Source organism: Crocodylus porosus, unplaced genomic scaffold, assembly GCF_001723895.1.
Source record: "Crocodylus porosus isolate Cpor-Errol unplaced genomic scaffold, CroPor_comp1, whole genome shotgun sequence".
Lineage (NCBI taxonomy): Eukaryota > Metazoa > Chordata > Crocodylia > Crocodylidae > Crocodylus > Crocodylus porosus.
Window position 1 is genome coordinate 9,348,019 of NW_017728912.1, and position 16,869 is coordinate 9,364,887.

A 16,869-nucleotide genomic window follows, 5' to 3' on the forward strand; every position below is an offset into this window, starting at 1 on the left:
TTAGGGGCCCCATGGGCCAGATAGAATGGCTTGGCAGGCCACATCCGGCCCCTGGGCCGCATTTTGCCCACCCCTGCTTTAAATGCATAGGAGGCTTCACTTCATCCACTTTTGCTCTTCCATCTACCTTTTTCCTCCAAAGAGCAAAGAAAATAATTGTGATCATAAATAGAAAAAATGAATCCAGAAATATGAAGTGGAAAGGTAAACTTGTACAAAATAGTGTAGTATTTCCTTTCTTACTTGCTTGAGATCTGGAATAGGAATTTAAGTTGACACCTGTAAAACCTTGAAAGACATCTAAGCTTAACATTTATTAAATTGTGCATCAGTAAAGCTTTTAATTCCATATTAATAATATGCAATATTATTCCAAGCAACATTATTCCAAGAAAAAAGTTTTGGAAAACCTCTTTAGTTTATAGAAAGGATCTTTACAAAGAACAGATGATTGTAGTGTTTATATCTCATGAGGAGAAATTATCAGAGTGCTTCTTGGGACTCTTTAAAGCAATGGAAAAGTGCTTTGGAAAACTTAATTTTCAGCTGTTATAATTTCATTCTGTATTGTTAGTACAAAGCACAATAGTAAAGAGAAATGTCTCTTTCAAATGTAGCCATATATATATATGTGTGTGTATATATATACACACACACACGCACATTTTTACAGTGTTGAGGGTTTTCATTTGGTTTTCTTTCTCTTTCTTTTTTTTTTTTAGTCTTAGGGAAGACTTTGCTTTCCTTGGATATAATTTGTCTAAATTTAGCATCCAGAATAACACAAATATTAATTTTGTGTACAGTTAAACTATGACTGGTATTACAAACCTAAGAAAAGATATCCAAGGCTATATATAATTTGCTGATTTTCAAAGATGTTGTGCATTCAAGACTCTTATTCAATTTTGTTTGAGATGCTTAACACCTGTGAAAATCAAAGCATAAATTTCAGACTGATATGTCAAATTCTGAGTCATGATTTCTATATGAAACCAAAAACTTTACCAAATTCTTCAAGAAATGGATAAAACTTGGCAAAGATACTTACCCACATTCACCTATATTCTTCTCTCTCCAATTTGCTATAACAGTGTCTACCCCATCACTAAAAAGAATTCATTCACATACACAATTACCACAGTCACATATAGTCTAGAAAAGAAACCCCAAATTTAATGCATATTAGACACAAAAGTAATTCTAGGACAGAAAACAGGACTTTGCAGGACTTTGTGACGTGATTGCCTGAAAAGGAGGCCATGGGAAGAAGTATATGTAGTAATATTGTTTTGTTTTGTTGTATTGCTACATAATTGGAGGTATAGTTAAATTGTCAAAAGTTTCTTCCTGGCTTGCAATGAAAAGGTTATTGCACATGAGAGCTCAACAGCCAGTTTTCAAAGAGATGAGGTTTGTAACCCCCATGCCTTGTAAATTATGACAGCAGAAATTTAGAATAAAATAAAAGTAGAGGCTTCTTGTAGATTAGGACATAAGTAAGCCAGCAGCAACCCCGCCCCAGCCTAACACCTTTAAATTGTCACAAGCTTCATTAAAAGCTTAATGTAGAACTGCCTTCTTGCCATGCCTGTCTTCCCTTGGTACATTTACACTATTAGAGAATTTCCTTCCAACGGTGGAGTTTCTTTGATGTCATCATGCAGACAGAATCTGAACCTTTTGACCATCCTGAGTAGTACAAAAGGCATGGAAGTTAATCATAATCCACCCAGTAGATTCTCAAGTGTTTTAGTCCAAGAATGGGACAAGCTACATCCATTTTGCCATGAAATGTACTTTATGGAAATAATACCCATATTCTTTCAAATAAATATATGAAACAGTGCCCCAGTTGACCCTACATATGCACTAAGGGTCAGATTTCAATTGGATCTTTTCACACCAAAAAGGAATTCAGATAGAATTTAGCCACCTGGTTCAAACCACGGCTTAGGCAGAGTTTAGCTACCTCAGTTTCAGAGTGATTCAAATTTGCCCTTCCATCAGCCACAATGCTCAGCTGTTGTTTCTATTTAGAACTGCAGAGTTCCTTAAGCATCTACAATGAACCTTTTGTTCTTGATTAAAAGTGATTCTGATGTTGCACTTAACTCTCCCTTCTGAGTTTCATAACGATTCAAAGTGTTGCTGTTATGCACCTGACTTCAACCAAAGTCCAGTGGGTAGACTATAGCTAGTTGGCATTGACAGGATTGAATTCAGTTAAAAATAGTAGTGGTGGAGCATCCTTTGCCCAGTGGCCTAATTGTTTTAGCACACACTTGGGAAGAAAGAGCCATAAATTATAGGCCCTCCTCACCCTAATGGTATTCAGTCCTACCCTTACAACTTCCCAGAAAAATGCCCGAATTAATAGGTTATGCCAGAGGTCAAATTCAGCCCATCTCCCAGGATGGATCTGGACCACAGGGTTCCTTGCAGGCTGCAGCTGGTTGCAGAAGCATTAGTGTGAGTGGTAGTGATGGTGCTGAATGGCAGCAGGGCAAGTGGTGGCAGAGGGCAAGTGGCAGTGGTACATGTCACTGTCTGATTCACCCCCCCAACCAAATGCCCACCCCAACAAGGCCATTTAGCACTGAATTCTGTAGCAGGTCCCAAATTCCCAGTCCTGACCCATGAGTTGGAAGAAATGGGCCACATCCAGCTTTTGGGCCATATGTTTGACAGCGCGGGACTATAGGATGGACTATGTGAGGGTGCTCTCAGTCCTATCTGTTGAAGCTGAGCCAAACAGCAAAGAACCTCTCTTGGTATTGATACCTCTTGGTTTCAAGCTTTCTGAACAGCACTTTAGAGATGCCTCCTGCTCCCCATTCTGTACACAGAATCTGAATTGCTCTTAGCATCCTCTCAATTGTCTTTATAGGCATGTAAGGGTGAGATTATGCATTATAATTTGATCATGTTAAGAGCATTGAAAAGTTGAGGGCGCTTACAGAAGTTACGTTTTTTGTGCAATGAGGTCCCTGAAAGTGCTCTACAGCTGTAACAAAACAAATGCTCACAGCTGCAGAGCGCTTTTAAAATGGCCAGTCCTGTGAAAAATTAACCCTTGTTAAATCAGCTATTCCCTGAATGTGCACTAGGGCAGAGTGACTTTAGGAACTTGTGTTCAAGTTGTCTGTAAGGGTTAATTTTGGGCAATTCTGCCCACATCCCATGCACCTTTGTGGGGCTGGGCTGGTGCTTGCATGGGCAAGCACCAGCCAAGCCTCACCCCAGGGTTCATGGAGATCCCGAGTCCCCACCAGCAAAAGCCAAACATCTGTTAAGGTTGATCATGCTTGTAATTTTAAGTTCTTTGTGTAAAGCACAAAAGTTACAGTGTGATCAGAAGCACCTGGAAGGCACTTCTGTAAATGTCCCAAATGATCATTAAGACTCATTAACAAGTTTTAAGTACCCTTTAGACTTGTTAAAGTTACACCACTTCAGGTGAGCATCATCTTTTGAGCTGTGCTACCTAGCTTGAGTTAAATTCTGGGTATTCACCTGATACAAAACCACCAATTTGCAGTCCTCCAGTATCCCAGGAGGCACTCCTCCCAGGTGAACTAGCTGTCATCTAGGACTCTGTAGCTCTGGACTAACAGCTGGGAATAGCTGGGCAAAAGTGACTGGGGAGATAGGGTGACCGGCGAGGGAGGGAAAAGGGGTGAAAGGATAAGGATAGCCTGGGGGAAGAGAGGGGGGTTGGTGGGTGGGGAGTTGCTAGACAGTTGCCTCCTCTGATCTGATTGCCCTCTTCATCCCTACATCACTTCCCTGCCACCCCAATTGCCTTCTCTGCCCCTTCTTGCCCCATCCACCTATGGATCACTGTCTTGCTACCTGGATCAACCTAAGAGTGGTGGAGATGCTGGTGGAGGAATTCCCTCTCCCTCCCTTCTCCTGGAGTCCTTACAGACCATGTTGCCTCTGTGTATCCAGATCAACGACCTGCCAGGTCCAGTAACTGAGGCAGAAGGAAAAGGGTGGCAGTGGTGGTTGTATCCAGGTGCAGGGAGCCCAGGTTCAGGCTGGGAAGGGGAACTGCTCCATCCCCAACTGTTGCTGCCACTGCTACTCTTGGGCTAACTGGGGTGGCAGAACAGGAGTTGGGGTCAATTGAGGAGTCAATGTGTGTGTGTGTGGCAGGGGGGCATGATCCAGGGTTGGAGGGATCAATTATGTGGTGGAAGGGGCATTTGGGGGTTGATGGAGGGCAGTGGGGCAATATGGGGAGTGGGGGGAACAATTTAAGTGGGATGGAGGGGCCTCAACCCCCCCCCCCATCTCCTCCCTGGCTTGTATTAGAGAGCCAGAAAGTAGGACAAACATGGAGCAGACTTGAAGTTGCTAGCCTGACTTTTGATAAGTGGCAGGTCTGAGCAGTGCACATTAGAGACAGTATTAACCCTGAATGTGGAATTGATCACTAGGATTAGTTACCCTTAACACAGACTAACACTTCTGAGAATTAGCACCTGCTGACTCTAAAGTATAATCTCACTCTAACTCGCAATGAATTGCCATTCAGGAGCACAATGTCTAATACGCATTCCAACACCTAATTGTTGGTAACCTAGAGAACCAATGTGAATTTACACCTACACCTGACTTAGTGGGGTTCCCCAAAGACAAGCCCTTGTGCCTCTTGGGTATACAGAATACTGCTAAGGATAAGGGAGCTATGCGTAAGTAGATATGCCTGTCTGTGTGGAGTTAGTTGCGGGATTAGGGTGATGCTTTATAAATAAATTGCATATTCTTTTAGTATTTTAAATTAGCAAAGAACAAACATTTTAGGGAATGATGTGGCAGTATTTCATAACACCAATCCTGTTGAATTTTTCATATCCTTTGACCCCCACACCCCTTTTTCTCTTTGCTTCACTGTTGTAGATATAAAACCCTGTGAGATGCTAATTTTTAAAAGGGTCCTGGCCTCTGGCATTTGCACCTTCTTGAGGTTTTGCAGATTCTGAGTTTGGTAAATTATAGAACACAATACAATTCATATCTGTTTTGATTGCAGGCTGATCATTTCAGGGACTCTAACTTATTGTATGCTTGTAGAAAACTTTGCACAATGAGACCCCACCTGTTTTTTGGCCTTTATGTGCAGCTACAATAAAAAGAAATATAAGTTAAACAAATATGATTCTGCCACTTTTTCAGAAGTGTGGTAATTAGACACATAAGAGTTTATCAGCAGAGCCAGGTGGCAGAACAGTCTACTTGTTGCAAATAATGAATTGCCTTTATTTTTTGTAAATGTGTTTGCCCTGAAACATACTTGTGCTATTCTGTTAATTTTGATGGAGTTTTGGAGATCCAGTTCAGTGTAAATGATGGTCCACTATATTTTCAAATATACGTTATTGTTACTGTCTGTAAAAATCCATTTTTGCTCTTTTTAATGCAAAAATGTGTATTATTGTTCTGTATGTATATTTGGTAGAAATAAAGCACGGAACGGGATGCTGTTGAGAACATTATGTTCTTTCTTAATGTGTTAGTAGGAGTTAAGAGACAATAAGATTTGGGGTAGAAAATCACCTCTCTGTATGCATATGTATCTTGTAATTTAGTAAAACTGTCTTCACCTAAGCCCTTGTATGAGCTCCCTGCATAAGGATAAATTTAAGCCCTAGTTGAACATCTCTTTAGTCAGTAAATAATTGCATATGGCTATCATGTTAAATAATAATTAACAGTTATGAATATGCCCAGAGCATTGTGTGGTGGTTAATGAGTGACTGAGAAAGTTTGTTGCTATTAGCTATAGCTAGCTAGCAATTTTGTAGGAAATGCCCCTGGCCTATGTCATTATTTCTGTCATAACCCATTTTGATTTAAAATCAGTAGCAAAACTAATGCTTCTCTTTATTTTTCATAGCACCATGCTGCTTCGAAATACTTATACAGTTTCTTAGCTTAAACAGTACTACTGCTACTGGTTTCTCAGTCATTTCTGGAGATACAGTGCTCATTACTATTATCTTTCTTGTATTTTTATTGGGGTTACAATAATGATCAGTGCAGTGATGTATTTGAACTTTTTTTTTCTTTTCATTTTGGAAAAATGTCCCATATCTAATCACTTGGACAGTGGGTATCACCTTGCCACCTGAAAAAAAAATAGCATTTTTTTTTCATAATGCATCAGTATTTCTTTTGAAAACAAAAATCTGAGATAGCTGTATAAGCAGTCTAACACAAATGAATAGTATTAACTGGGAACCCGGCCTGTATGGTGAGCTGGAGCAAAATGGACACTCAATGTTTATCATATACAAAAGGCTAAAGGAAGAATTTTACTCATAGTTACTTTTTATTAATATCAAATCAATTTCTCACAATTCTAGCTGAATTATTCTGGATTAAAATTGGTATCATTAAAAGTAAAAGCAGATTAAAAACTCATATTACTGTGAAAGGAGTATTTATTTTATTTTAGAAATCCTTACTCATATTTACAAATACTCTATTTACAATTTGCATATTTACTGTGCTGGATTTCAGTTTTATCAGATTAGTTAGGGCCAGATTCTATTCCATTTACTAGATATCTAAGTGTAATCCTGTCCTGTTCCAATCCATGAAAAAAAAAAAGATGTGTGTCCTTTTAGGATATGGACAAGTATTATGGACAGGCTGAGGAACTGGACTTATTAAGTCTGAGGAAAAGAAGACTGAGGGGGGATTTAATAGCAGCTTTTGCTACCTGCAAGAGGGCTCCAGAGAGGATGGAGCTAGACTGTTCTTAGTGGTGGGAGATGACAGAGCAAAGAACTGTCTCAACTTGCAGTAAGGAAGTTTAGATTAGATATTATGAAAACCTTTCTCACCAGGCGGGTAGTAAAGCACTGGAACAGGTCACCCAGAGAGGTGATGGAATCTCCATCCTTGGAGGTTTTTAAGATCCAGCTAAACAAAGCCTTGGCTGGGATGATCTACTTGGGGACAGTCCTGCTTTGCGAGGGAGGTTGACTAAATCAGCATTTCTCAACCCATGGGTCACAACCCAAAGGTGGGTCACAAAAATATATGAAAGGGTTGCAAACAAATTTTAAAAATGGGTTCTCCTTTAAAGGAGGAAAACATGGGAAACTCTGACTGTCTCTTGCAGGCTTACAGAATTTCAGCTTGTGAGGGGCTTCCTGGGGTTCCTCATGCCCCTGCCACACACACCCTGCCCCATATATCCCCTCCCCATACGTACACTGTGGGGCTGGAGCCTGGTGGCAGTGGGTTGGGAGTGAGGGGCACTGGGTCGGGACTGACCACTGATGTTTACAAGTGGGTCCTAGTACAAAAAAGGTTGAGAACCACTGGCCTAGATGACCTCCTGAGGTCTCTTCCAACCCTAACTTTCTATGATTCTGTGATTACATTCTAGCAGGAGAAATGCCTTCCTTTCAACCAGGAAGATCTCACCTGCACAGTTCACACAAGAACAAATGCCTGTAGATTCCCACTGCTCCACTTCTCCTGGAGACTGGGAACAATGGTGTGGGTAAAATGTTCCCCTGCCACCAGACTAGGATGACCCAGTAATTTGCCCGAAATTTGCAGTACTAGAAATGAATGCCTGTCCATAGCCCATGTCACACTATTACCTTAAGTCTTAAGACTGTCACAAAACCAGCAAGCTGGAGGAGGACCCATCAGCCTTTTGCATTAATTATTTTTCAGGGTCTTGAGGAGGATGGAATAGGATGACACCTACATGCATAAGTTCACTTAGATGCCTAATAAGTAGAACAGGATCTGGCCGTTTATTTTGTTAACACAGTGAAATCTGAATAATAGACCATCTTTTGACCCATAAAAGAGATGAAGTTTTCTGCATCTTTCTTAGAGATAATGCCCCTTGTACTGTCCAGCACAATTGTACAATGTGAGGGAGTTACTACTTTTGGGAACAAAACTTGTGGAAATGAGGCAGTGTTAGCCAGGCCTGACATATGCTATTCTAAACTTCTTAACTAATTTTAATTATCTTCTGTAACAAGATGTCTGTCTTATGAGAATACTAATGGAAAATGTTTTCTCCCTTTTTTGTCTTTTGAACAGTTACAAGCTAATTGGTGGCAATTCACAGTTCACAATCAACCCATCAACGGGACAAATTATCACTAGTGCACTATTAGATAGAGAGACAAAGGAGAATTACACGTTGGTAGTTGTGGCCAGCGATGGTGGTTTCCCCAGGACTCTTTCCAGTTCCACCAGTGTACTTGTCAGTGTTGCTGATGTAAATGACAATCCTCCTAAATTTCAGCACCATCCTTATGTCACCCATATTCCATCACCTACAACTTCAGGTAAATCTCTAAAAGCAGTGCTGTTGTTGCATTGGCTAATACAGATATGCAAATAAACTATAAATCATTTCAAAAATATATGTTTAAAATTTTTTTCCTGTAACTATTTTACAGCATTTGTCTTCTTGCTGATAATTAATAAAGACAAGATGTAGCATTTGACATTAGTAACTATAATGTTTTCTTTAGTGTATCCTTCTCTTTATAGCCCAAGTAATCTTAAGCTATTTTGAAAGTCATTAATGCAAGGTATTTCAGAAAAGTTGATGTTCTTATTTTGCTTTTTGTTATTTCACAGCATTGATTTTTATAAGATAATGTCCTTAAACACCTTTGAAGATGAAAAGTACTATAAATGCTGGTTTATTCAGAAAAACATACAGGGTAGTCAATGGAACATTTCTTATTGACCTCACAAATAAATTCAATCATGCAAACCTCTATGGTTAAAAAGTCACTTTTTTTTCAAGCTATGATATACTCAATCTGAAAACTTCAGTACTGAAGTTCCTTGCAATAGCAAATTTGCTTTTGGTATAAAAATATAGGAATGTTAGTTGACCTAAAAAATTTTTGCATGTTCTCTAAAGTATAATATACACTCTTAAAATGATAAATCCCCTTTTTACTGGGGTTATTATTTGGAGAGGCTGAAGAAAACACTCTGTTCGATCACTCTGGGCCCTACAGTCATCATAACTTTCCTTTTTGCTCCCCACAGTGGCCCTTTATGCTGCTAAAGTGATGTAAAGGAGCTTTACTTTAAATGATAATCAAGGTCTCCGTTTTCAGAGAAAAAAAAAATTTAATTTAATTTAAGAGTAAGGGGCAATATCTTCCATTTATCTCTTTGGAAAGCTCCCCTCCATAGGTAAAAGTTCTTCTCTTCTCTTCTCTTCTTGCTCTTTCGCTCTTTCTCTCTGAGAAGGCTCTAGAAATATTTCATGAATCAGAAATCTTACTGATTTTAAAGTTGAATTATTATATTTTAATTTCAATACACTATTACAAGATAATATAATACATTTTATATTATTTTATTATGATTTTTATATTCTACATTGTATTTTAATTATAATTATACTTTTGATTTTCTGGAATCTTCTAAAAAGTCAAATCTCATTCTCACCTGATGATGCTTTGTATGCTTGAAGTCCACATTTTCTCTCAGCATAGGATTGGATTTCTTGCTCATTCAGTTTGTTCAAACAAATGTGGCAAGTATGTAAATCAGAAGTGCAAAAGCATAAAATGTTTAATTTTTCATTAATAGTTTACATTTAAAAGATGGGTACTTTTGGAATTTATTCAGTATGAAAAGTTCACATCAGTCTTTAATTTTAGAGTGTCATGAGGAGACATAAATAATGCATGTCTAATTAGTGAGTTTATTGAGTTCTTTACAACCTCTTGTAAAGGCGCTGGAATATAGACGGATGGAGTTAATTCCAAAAGTCTTTAAGTTATGTGCCTTTGAAATGATATATTAAAAAACTGATTAATATAACCATTTCAGAAGCACCCTATTTAACTAAGATCACTAACACATAGACTTCTTTCTGAGAATTTATTTTCATACTTTTATGCAGGCTACATATTAATTTATCCAAAATAATGTGCTGCCAAATTTATCCAGGCTAGACTAGCATCTGTCTGGGATGCTTTAAATAGAGAATATCCCACCTAGAGCAAGGGATGGACTAGAAGATCTTTTGAGGTCCCTTCCAGCCTCATTACTCCATTAATTTTATTTTTTTTTTAAGTTACAAAGCCTTCTATAATTAAAAAAAGGAAAAAAGTTTTAATATTTACTCTGACTTTTTATATCAAATAAATTTACGTAAAGTATTTATTTTTCAAATATCCCAAAATTGATCATTCATGTGGCACATTTCAATTAAAAGGAAAATGTCTTAACTCCTCTAAACAGGGAAAATAGCCCTTGACAATATTTTTATTGGCAGGCATAATACTGCTTTGCTGCAAACTGATATTGAATCTCCAAGACAGTTGTGTATATTCTTGTGCTATGTTTACTTCAGAGTAGCCTTAGTTTATATTTTGAGAGGATGATACAACCTGATTTCTTTAATGTCTCGTCGAGTTTACAAAATAAACAAGAGGAGGGTTATGACAATTTAATGTGCTTAACAAAAGCTGAACTCTTGATTTTTCTTGCACTCTTGTCACTCTCAAGTATTCCAGTTGTTCATCTAGCAATTTCTCCCTTTAGGATACAAAATGTTACACTTTGACACATAGTGACAAGAAATAACGCTTTAAGGAACACTGTCAAAGCCATTCCTGTCCAAAAAAGTGGATTTTGCTTGCAGAGTTGGGAAAAGAAAATCCATATAGAAAACTGTTGAGAGCCAAGCTTCAGCGCTAGTTTTGAAAAAAAAGAGTCCCAGCATACTAGTCACATAATACCTTCAGAAGAATGTATACATGACTCTAATGCCTGTGCACACATTGGATTTGCATTTACTGAGAAATATGTTCATGTGAAACCCTAAACTGTACACGTGATTTGGAGTAGTGGCATACACATTTTGAAAGGCTGGATATGCAAGACATATAAAAGATTGCTTAATAATTTAAAATATTATCTAGTAGCATGCAACCATTAGACTTTGAGTTTTCACATCATCTTATGTTGTGAATACTACAGAAAAATTATGGTAAAGTTTCAAAAAGATAAATCCTACTTACTGATGCGGTGTTTTGTATACATGTATACATATATGACCACATATACATATGCACACAGAAATTTCTGTACATATGTTTAAAAATGTTTCAATGCAATTACCTATTTGTCAGGTACAAATCATGTCTTTTTGTGATCACTCAGAATGGCCTTCAGTTGGTGAACATTTAGTCTGATATTCATTAATACTGTAGGTAAAAAAAAGATTATTTTTTTACAACCACATATAAGAAAATATAACACAGCTGGTCCACATAATTTCCCTGTGCCTCACTGAAAAATTACATTCATTTGTCCTATTTTTATTGCTGAAGATTACGAATAATCTTGTCATTGTTCTCCTTGCAGGTTCATTTGTGTTTGCCGTAACAGTTACAGATGCTGATTCTGGACCCAATGCTGAGCTTCATTATTCCCTCAGGGGAAAGAACTCTGAAAAATTCCACATTGACCCAACAAGAGGAGCAATTATGGCTGCTGACTCGCTGACGGGTGATTCTGAAGTGACTTTTTCTGTTCATGTGAAAGATGGTGGACTGTATCCGAAGACAGATTCGACTACTGTAACTGTGAGGTTCATGAATAAAGCACAGTTCCCTCAAGTTCAAGCAGAACAACACACTTTCATGTTCCCTGAAAACCAAGCAATTGGTACCCTTGTCACCACTGTTTCTGGGTCTTCATCTAGAGGAGGTTCCTTGTCTTACTACATTGCTAGTGGTAATCTGGGCAACACCTTCCAGATAGACCAGCTAACAGGGCAGTTCTCTATTTGTCAATCTTTGGATTTTGAAGCTATACAGAAATTTGTGGTTTGGATCGAGGCCAGAGATATGGGCTTTCCTCCTTTCTCCTCTTATGAAAAACTAGAAATAACCGTGGTGGATGTCAATGATAATGCACCAGAGTTTGAGCAAGATCCGTTCATTGCTGAAATAATAGAGAATCTTTCACCGCGCAAAATACTGACTGTCACTGCTGTGGACAAGGACAGTGGCCCAAATGCACAGTTGAATTATGAAATAATTGATGGCAATAAAGAAAACAGTTTCACTATCAATCGGGCTACTGGTGAAATCAAAAGCGTCAGACCTTTAGACAGGGAAAGGCTAGCCCAGTACATGCTAACCATAAAAGCTTTTGATAAAGGTACCCCTCTTCAGAGCACAACAGTCAAAGTTATTGTTAATATTTTGGATGAGAATGATAATGCTCCCAGGTTTTCTCAGATATTCAGCGCTTCTGTACCTGAAAACGCACCTTTAGGTTATACAGTTACACGAGTCACAACTTCAGATGAAGATATTGGTGTGAATGCCATCAGCCGGTACTCCATAAGGGATCCAAGCCTTCCATTTGTCATAAATCCAAGTACAGGAGATATTACAGTCAGCAGGCCTCTAAACAGAGAAGATACAGACCGCTATAGAATGAGAGTTTCTGCACACGATTCTGGGTGGACAGTAAGCACAGATGTGACCATCTTTGTGACAGATGTCAATGATAATGCCCCACGATTCACAAAACCATCCTATTACCTAGAGTGCCCTGAGCTTACTGAAGTTGGTTTAAAGGTAACTCAGGTTTCAGCAACCGATCCCGATGAAGGATTTAATGGCCAAATCTTCTACTTCATAAAATCTCAGTCTGAGTTCTTCCGAATCAATGCTACCAGTGGGGAGATTTTCAATAAGCAGTATTTAAAGTATCAGAATTCCAGTGGTTCAAGCAATTTCAATATCAACAGGCACAGTTTCATAGTTACTTCTTCAGATCGAGGTAGTCCTCCTTTGCTAAGTGAGACAACAGTCACAATCAACATAGTGGATAGCAATGACAATGCACCACGGTTTCTTGCTAGCAAATATTTTACGCCTGTGACTAAAAATGTAGGAATTGGTACCAACTTAATTAAAGTCACTGCAGTTGATGACAAAGACTTTGGACTGAATTCTGAAGTGGGATACTTTATTTCTAATGAAAACAACACCAATAAATTTAAGCTAGATAGCAGAACTGGCTGGATTTCTGTGGCATCTTCACTAATGGCTGATCTGAATCAAGACTTTCTGATTAAGGTAAAAGCTAAGGATAAAGGTAATCCCCCACTTTCAGCAGAAGTGACAGTTGAAATAGTTATAACCGAGGAGAACTATCACACACCTGCGTTCTCTCAAAGCCACATGAGTATTACTATCCCTGAAAGTCATGCTGTTGGAGCTATTGTCAGGACTGTATCAGCAAGGGATAGGGATGCTGCTATGAATGGATTAATCAAATATAATATATCTTCAGGAAATGAGGCTGGTATCTTTTCTATTAATACATCAACTGGGGCATTGACTCTTGCCAAATCACTTGATTATGAGCTATACCAAAAGCATGAGATAATTGTTAGTGCTACAGATGGAGGATGGGTAGCTAGAACAGGTTACTGTACTGTCACAGTTAATGTTATTGATGTAAATGATAATTCTCCAGCTTTCAGCCCAGAAGACTACTTCCCTAATGTATTAGAAAATGCTCCAAGTGGAACAACTGTTATCCGTCTAAATGCAACTGATGCTGATTCTGGACCTAATGCTGTGATTGCATATGCAATTCAGTCATCAGATAGTGACCTCTTTGTCATTGATCCCAACACAGGAATTATCACCACACAAGGCTTTTTAGATTACGAAACAAAGCAAAGTTACCATCTAACTGTGAAGGCTTTTAACGTTCCAGATGAGGAAAGATGCAGTTTTGCAAGTGTCAACATTCAGTTGGAAGGAACAAATGAATATGTGCCACGTTTTGTGTCCAAGCTTTACTATTTTGAAGTCTCTGAAGCAGCCTCTAGAGGAACAGTTGTAGGAGAAGTCTTTGCAAGTGACCGTGATATGGGAAGTGATGGAGAAGTCCACTATCTTATTTTTGGCAATAGCAGAAAGAAGGGTTTCCAGATTGATGGGAGGAGTGGTCAGATTTATGTGTCAGGTCCTCTTGACAGGGAAAAGGAAGAGCGTATCTCTTTGAAAGTTCTTGCAAAAAATTTTGGGAGCATTCGTGGTGCAGATATAGATGAAGTAATTGTTAATATCACTATATTGGATGCTAATGACCCTCCCGTTTTTAGTCTGGAGGTCTACAATATACAAATCAGTGAAGGTGTTCCTCCAGGTACCCATGTCACATTTGTAAGTGCATTTGATTCAGACTCTGTCCCTAGCTGGAGCAGGTTCTCCTACTTTATTGGTTCTGGAAATGACAATGGTGCCTTTTCCATTAACCCACAGACAGGACAAGTTACTGTAACAGCAGAATTGGATCGAGAAACGTTACCTGTGTACAATCTGACTGTCTTAGCAATTGATTCAGGATCTCCATCAGCTACAGGAAGTGCCTCTTTATTGGTAACTTTGGAAGATATCAATGATAATGGACCTACCCTGTCTACAAGCCAAGGGGAAGTAATGGAAAATAATCGTGCAGGAACACTTGTGATGACACTTCAGTCATCGGACCCTGATCTCCCACCAAATCAAGGCCCCTTCTCCTACTACTTGCTCAGTACAGGCCCAGCAACCAGTTATTTCAGTCTTAGCACTGCAGGAGTATTGACCACAACTAGAGAGATTGACAGAGAACAAATTGGCGACTTCTTCTTGTCAGTGATTACTAGGGACTCTGGCATTCCTCAGATGTCTTCCACAGGAACCGTACAAATAAAAGTAGTAGACCAAAATGACAACCCATCACAACCTAGAACAGTAGAAATCTTTGTTCACTATTATGGCAACCTGTTCCCTGGTGGTATTTTAGGCAAAGTAAAACCACAGGACCCAGATGTGTTAGACAGCTTCCATTGTTCTCTTACTTCAGGGGTTACAAGCCTCTTTAATATTCCCGGGGGTACATGTGACCTCAATTCCCAGGCAAGATCCACAGATGGAACATTTGATCTGACAGTCCTTAGCAATGATGGGTTACATAGTGCAGTTACTAGCAGTGTTAGAGTTTTCTTTGCAGGGTTCAATAATGGCACAATTGACAACAGCATCCTTCTTCGCCTAAGTGTGCATACTGTGAAGGATTTTCTGACCAATCACTATCTTCACTTCCTTCGTATTGCCAATTCACAGCTAACTGGATTAGGAACTGCTGTGCAGCTCTATGGAGTCTATGAAGACAGTAACAGGACTTTTCTGATGGCAGCTGTGAAACGAAACAATAATCTGTATGTGAATCCCAGTGGTGTGGCTACTTTCTTTGAGAGCATCAAAGAAATCCTTTTCCAGCAGAGTGGAGTACGGATAGAATCTGTGGATCATGATTCATGCATACAAAACCCTTGTCAAAATGGAGGAAGCTGCTTGAGAAGGCTAGCTGTGAGTCCTGCTTTAAAGAGCCATGAGAGCATTCCAGTAATCATCATGGCAAATGAACCTCTCCAGCCCTTTGTGTGCAGATGCTTGCCAGGATATGATGGGAATTTGTGTGAAACTGACATTGATGAATGCCTCCCATCCCCCTGCCACAACAACGGGACTTGTCACAACTTGGTGGGTGGATTCTCATGCAGTTGTCCCGATGGCTTCACTGGAATGGCCTGTGAGAGAGATATCAATGAGTGTCTTTCCAGTCCTTGTAAAAATGGTGCCATCTGCCACAACTTCCCGGGGAGCTTCAACTGTGTTTGCAAAACTGGTTATACAGGTATGATCTACTTCTCCTTCTGGAATTAGAGCCTACTGAAAACACAAAGAGGGCAGAGTTGGGGTTTGGCTTGGTTTAATTTTCTTAGATACATTTCAATCAGATATGTTTCACCTGTGTTTATCTGTCTTAATGAGTGTTCAAAATAAGCAGAGGAATAATCCAAAGTAAAATGCTAACAGGAAAGAAAACAAGGTGCAAGCAGCGGTATTGATGTTATTTTTCTCTTCTTAGCAACTGTTATCAGACTGGTCCCTGTTAGCAAAGGGGAGATATGTTATTTATTAAATATGCTACAACCAGTTTTCAAAAAATAGCACCTCATGTGATAAGAGCTAAACAGACAAGTGGGAAAAGTCAGTCTTTGCCTCCATATTTCTTATAGTCATGTAGGAATATAAGGTGAAGGGCAAGGGAAAGGAAACAGCATATAAGTAAAATGACTGGGAAAGAAGCACGTGCATGAGCATGCTCCATGCTTCGTATATGTGTTGGGTTTGTATAATATAATATCATTCAATATAAATGAGTGTTGTATTCCTACTACAGCTAAGAATGTTCTCTGATATTTGTAAAATATTTACATTGGTCAGTACTTAAAAGTAAAAAAATACATATATTTCTCCTTAAAACAGTAGGCAGCAAATTTAATTATCAGTGTTGTGCTCTGAATTGCCATGTGCGAAAATCTCAGTTTATTTACTAATTGGCATAGGCAGAGTGCTGCAGAAGGATTAAATTCTGTCTGCTCTGTGTAAACGGGAGTCACTGGGCCTAGAGACTATGGGCCATTTTAGGTATCAACAGGTTCAGAACATAAACCCTTCAAGACCTTCCCCAGTTTCAAAACAGGGAGCATGAGTATTTGGACTTTCATACAGAGATGGGCAGAGTACCCACCCAGCTATGACATCTAATTAAAGCTTTGCACCTTTTGGTTTGTCCACTTTAAGTTCTTTTAGCATGATTCTGACAGCCTTGCAATCCTCTTTATTATTTAGTCTGTGATTAAAGAAAGTGCCCCTATTCACAGCATAACTCAAATAAGCATACCAATTTAAGCACATGCTCAACATCTCTTTGAAGTTATCTGCACAAGTGCCATTCTGAATGGGGACAGATCTG

The 16,869-nt window shown here is 38.9% G+C and overlaps 1 protein-coding gene across 1 annotated transcript in view; it reads left to right on the top strand.

Annotated features, from left to right (window-relative positions):
- Positions 1 to 16,869, top strand: part of FAT4 (FAT atypical cadherin 4) — a 236,424-nt gene that overhangs the window by 177,444 nt on the left and 42,111 nt on the right. The window contains exons 8-9 of the mRNA XM_019534025.1: positions 8,086 to 8,336; positions 11,395 to 15,744. Of these exons, the coding sequence (XP_019389570.1) occupies positions 8,086 to 8,336; positions 11,395 to 15,744 (4,601 nt within the window). The remainder of the gene's footprint in view (positions 1 to 8,085; positions 8,337 to 11,394; positions 15,745 to 16,869) is intronic.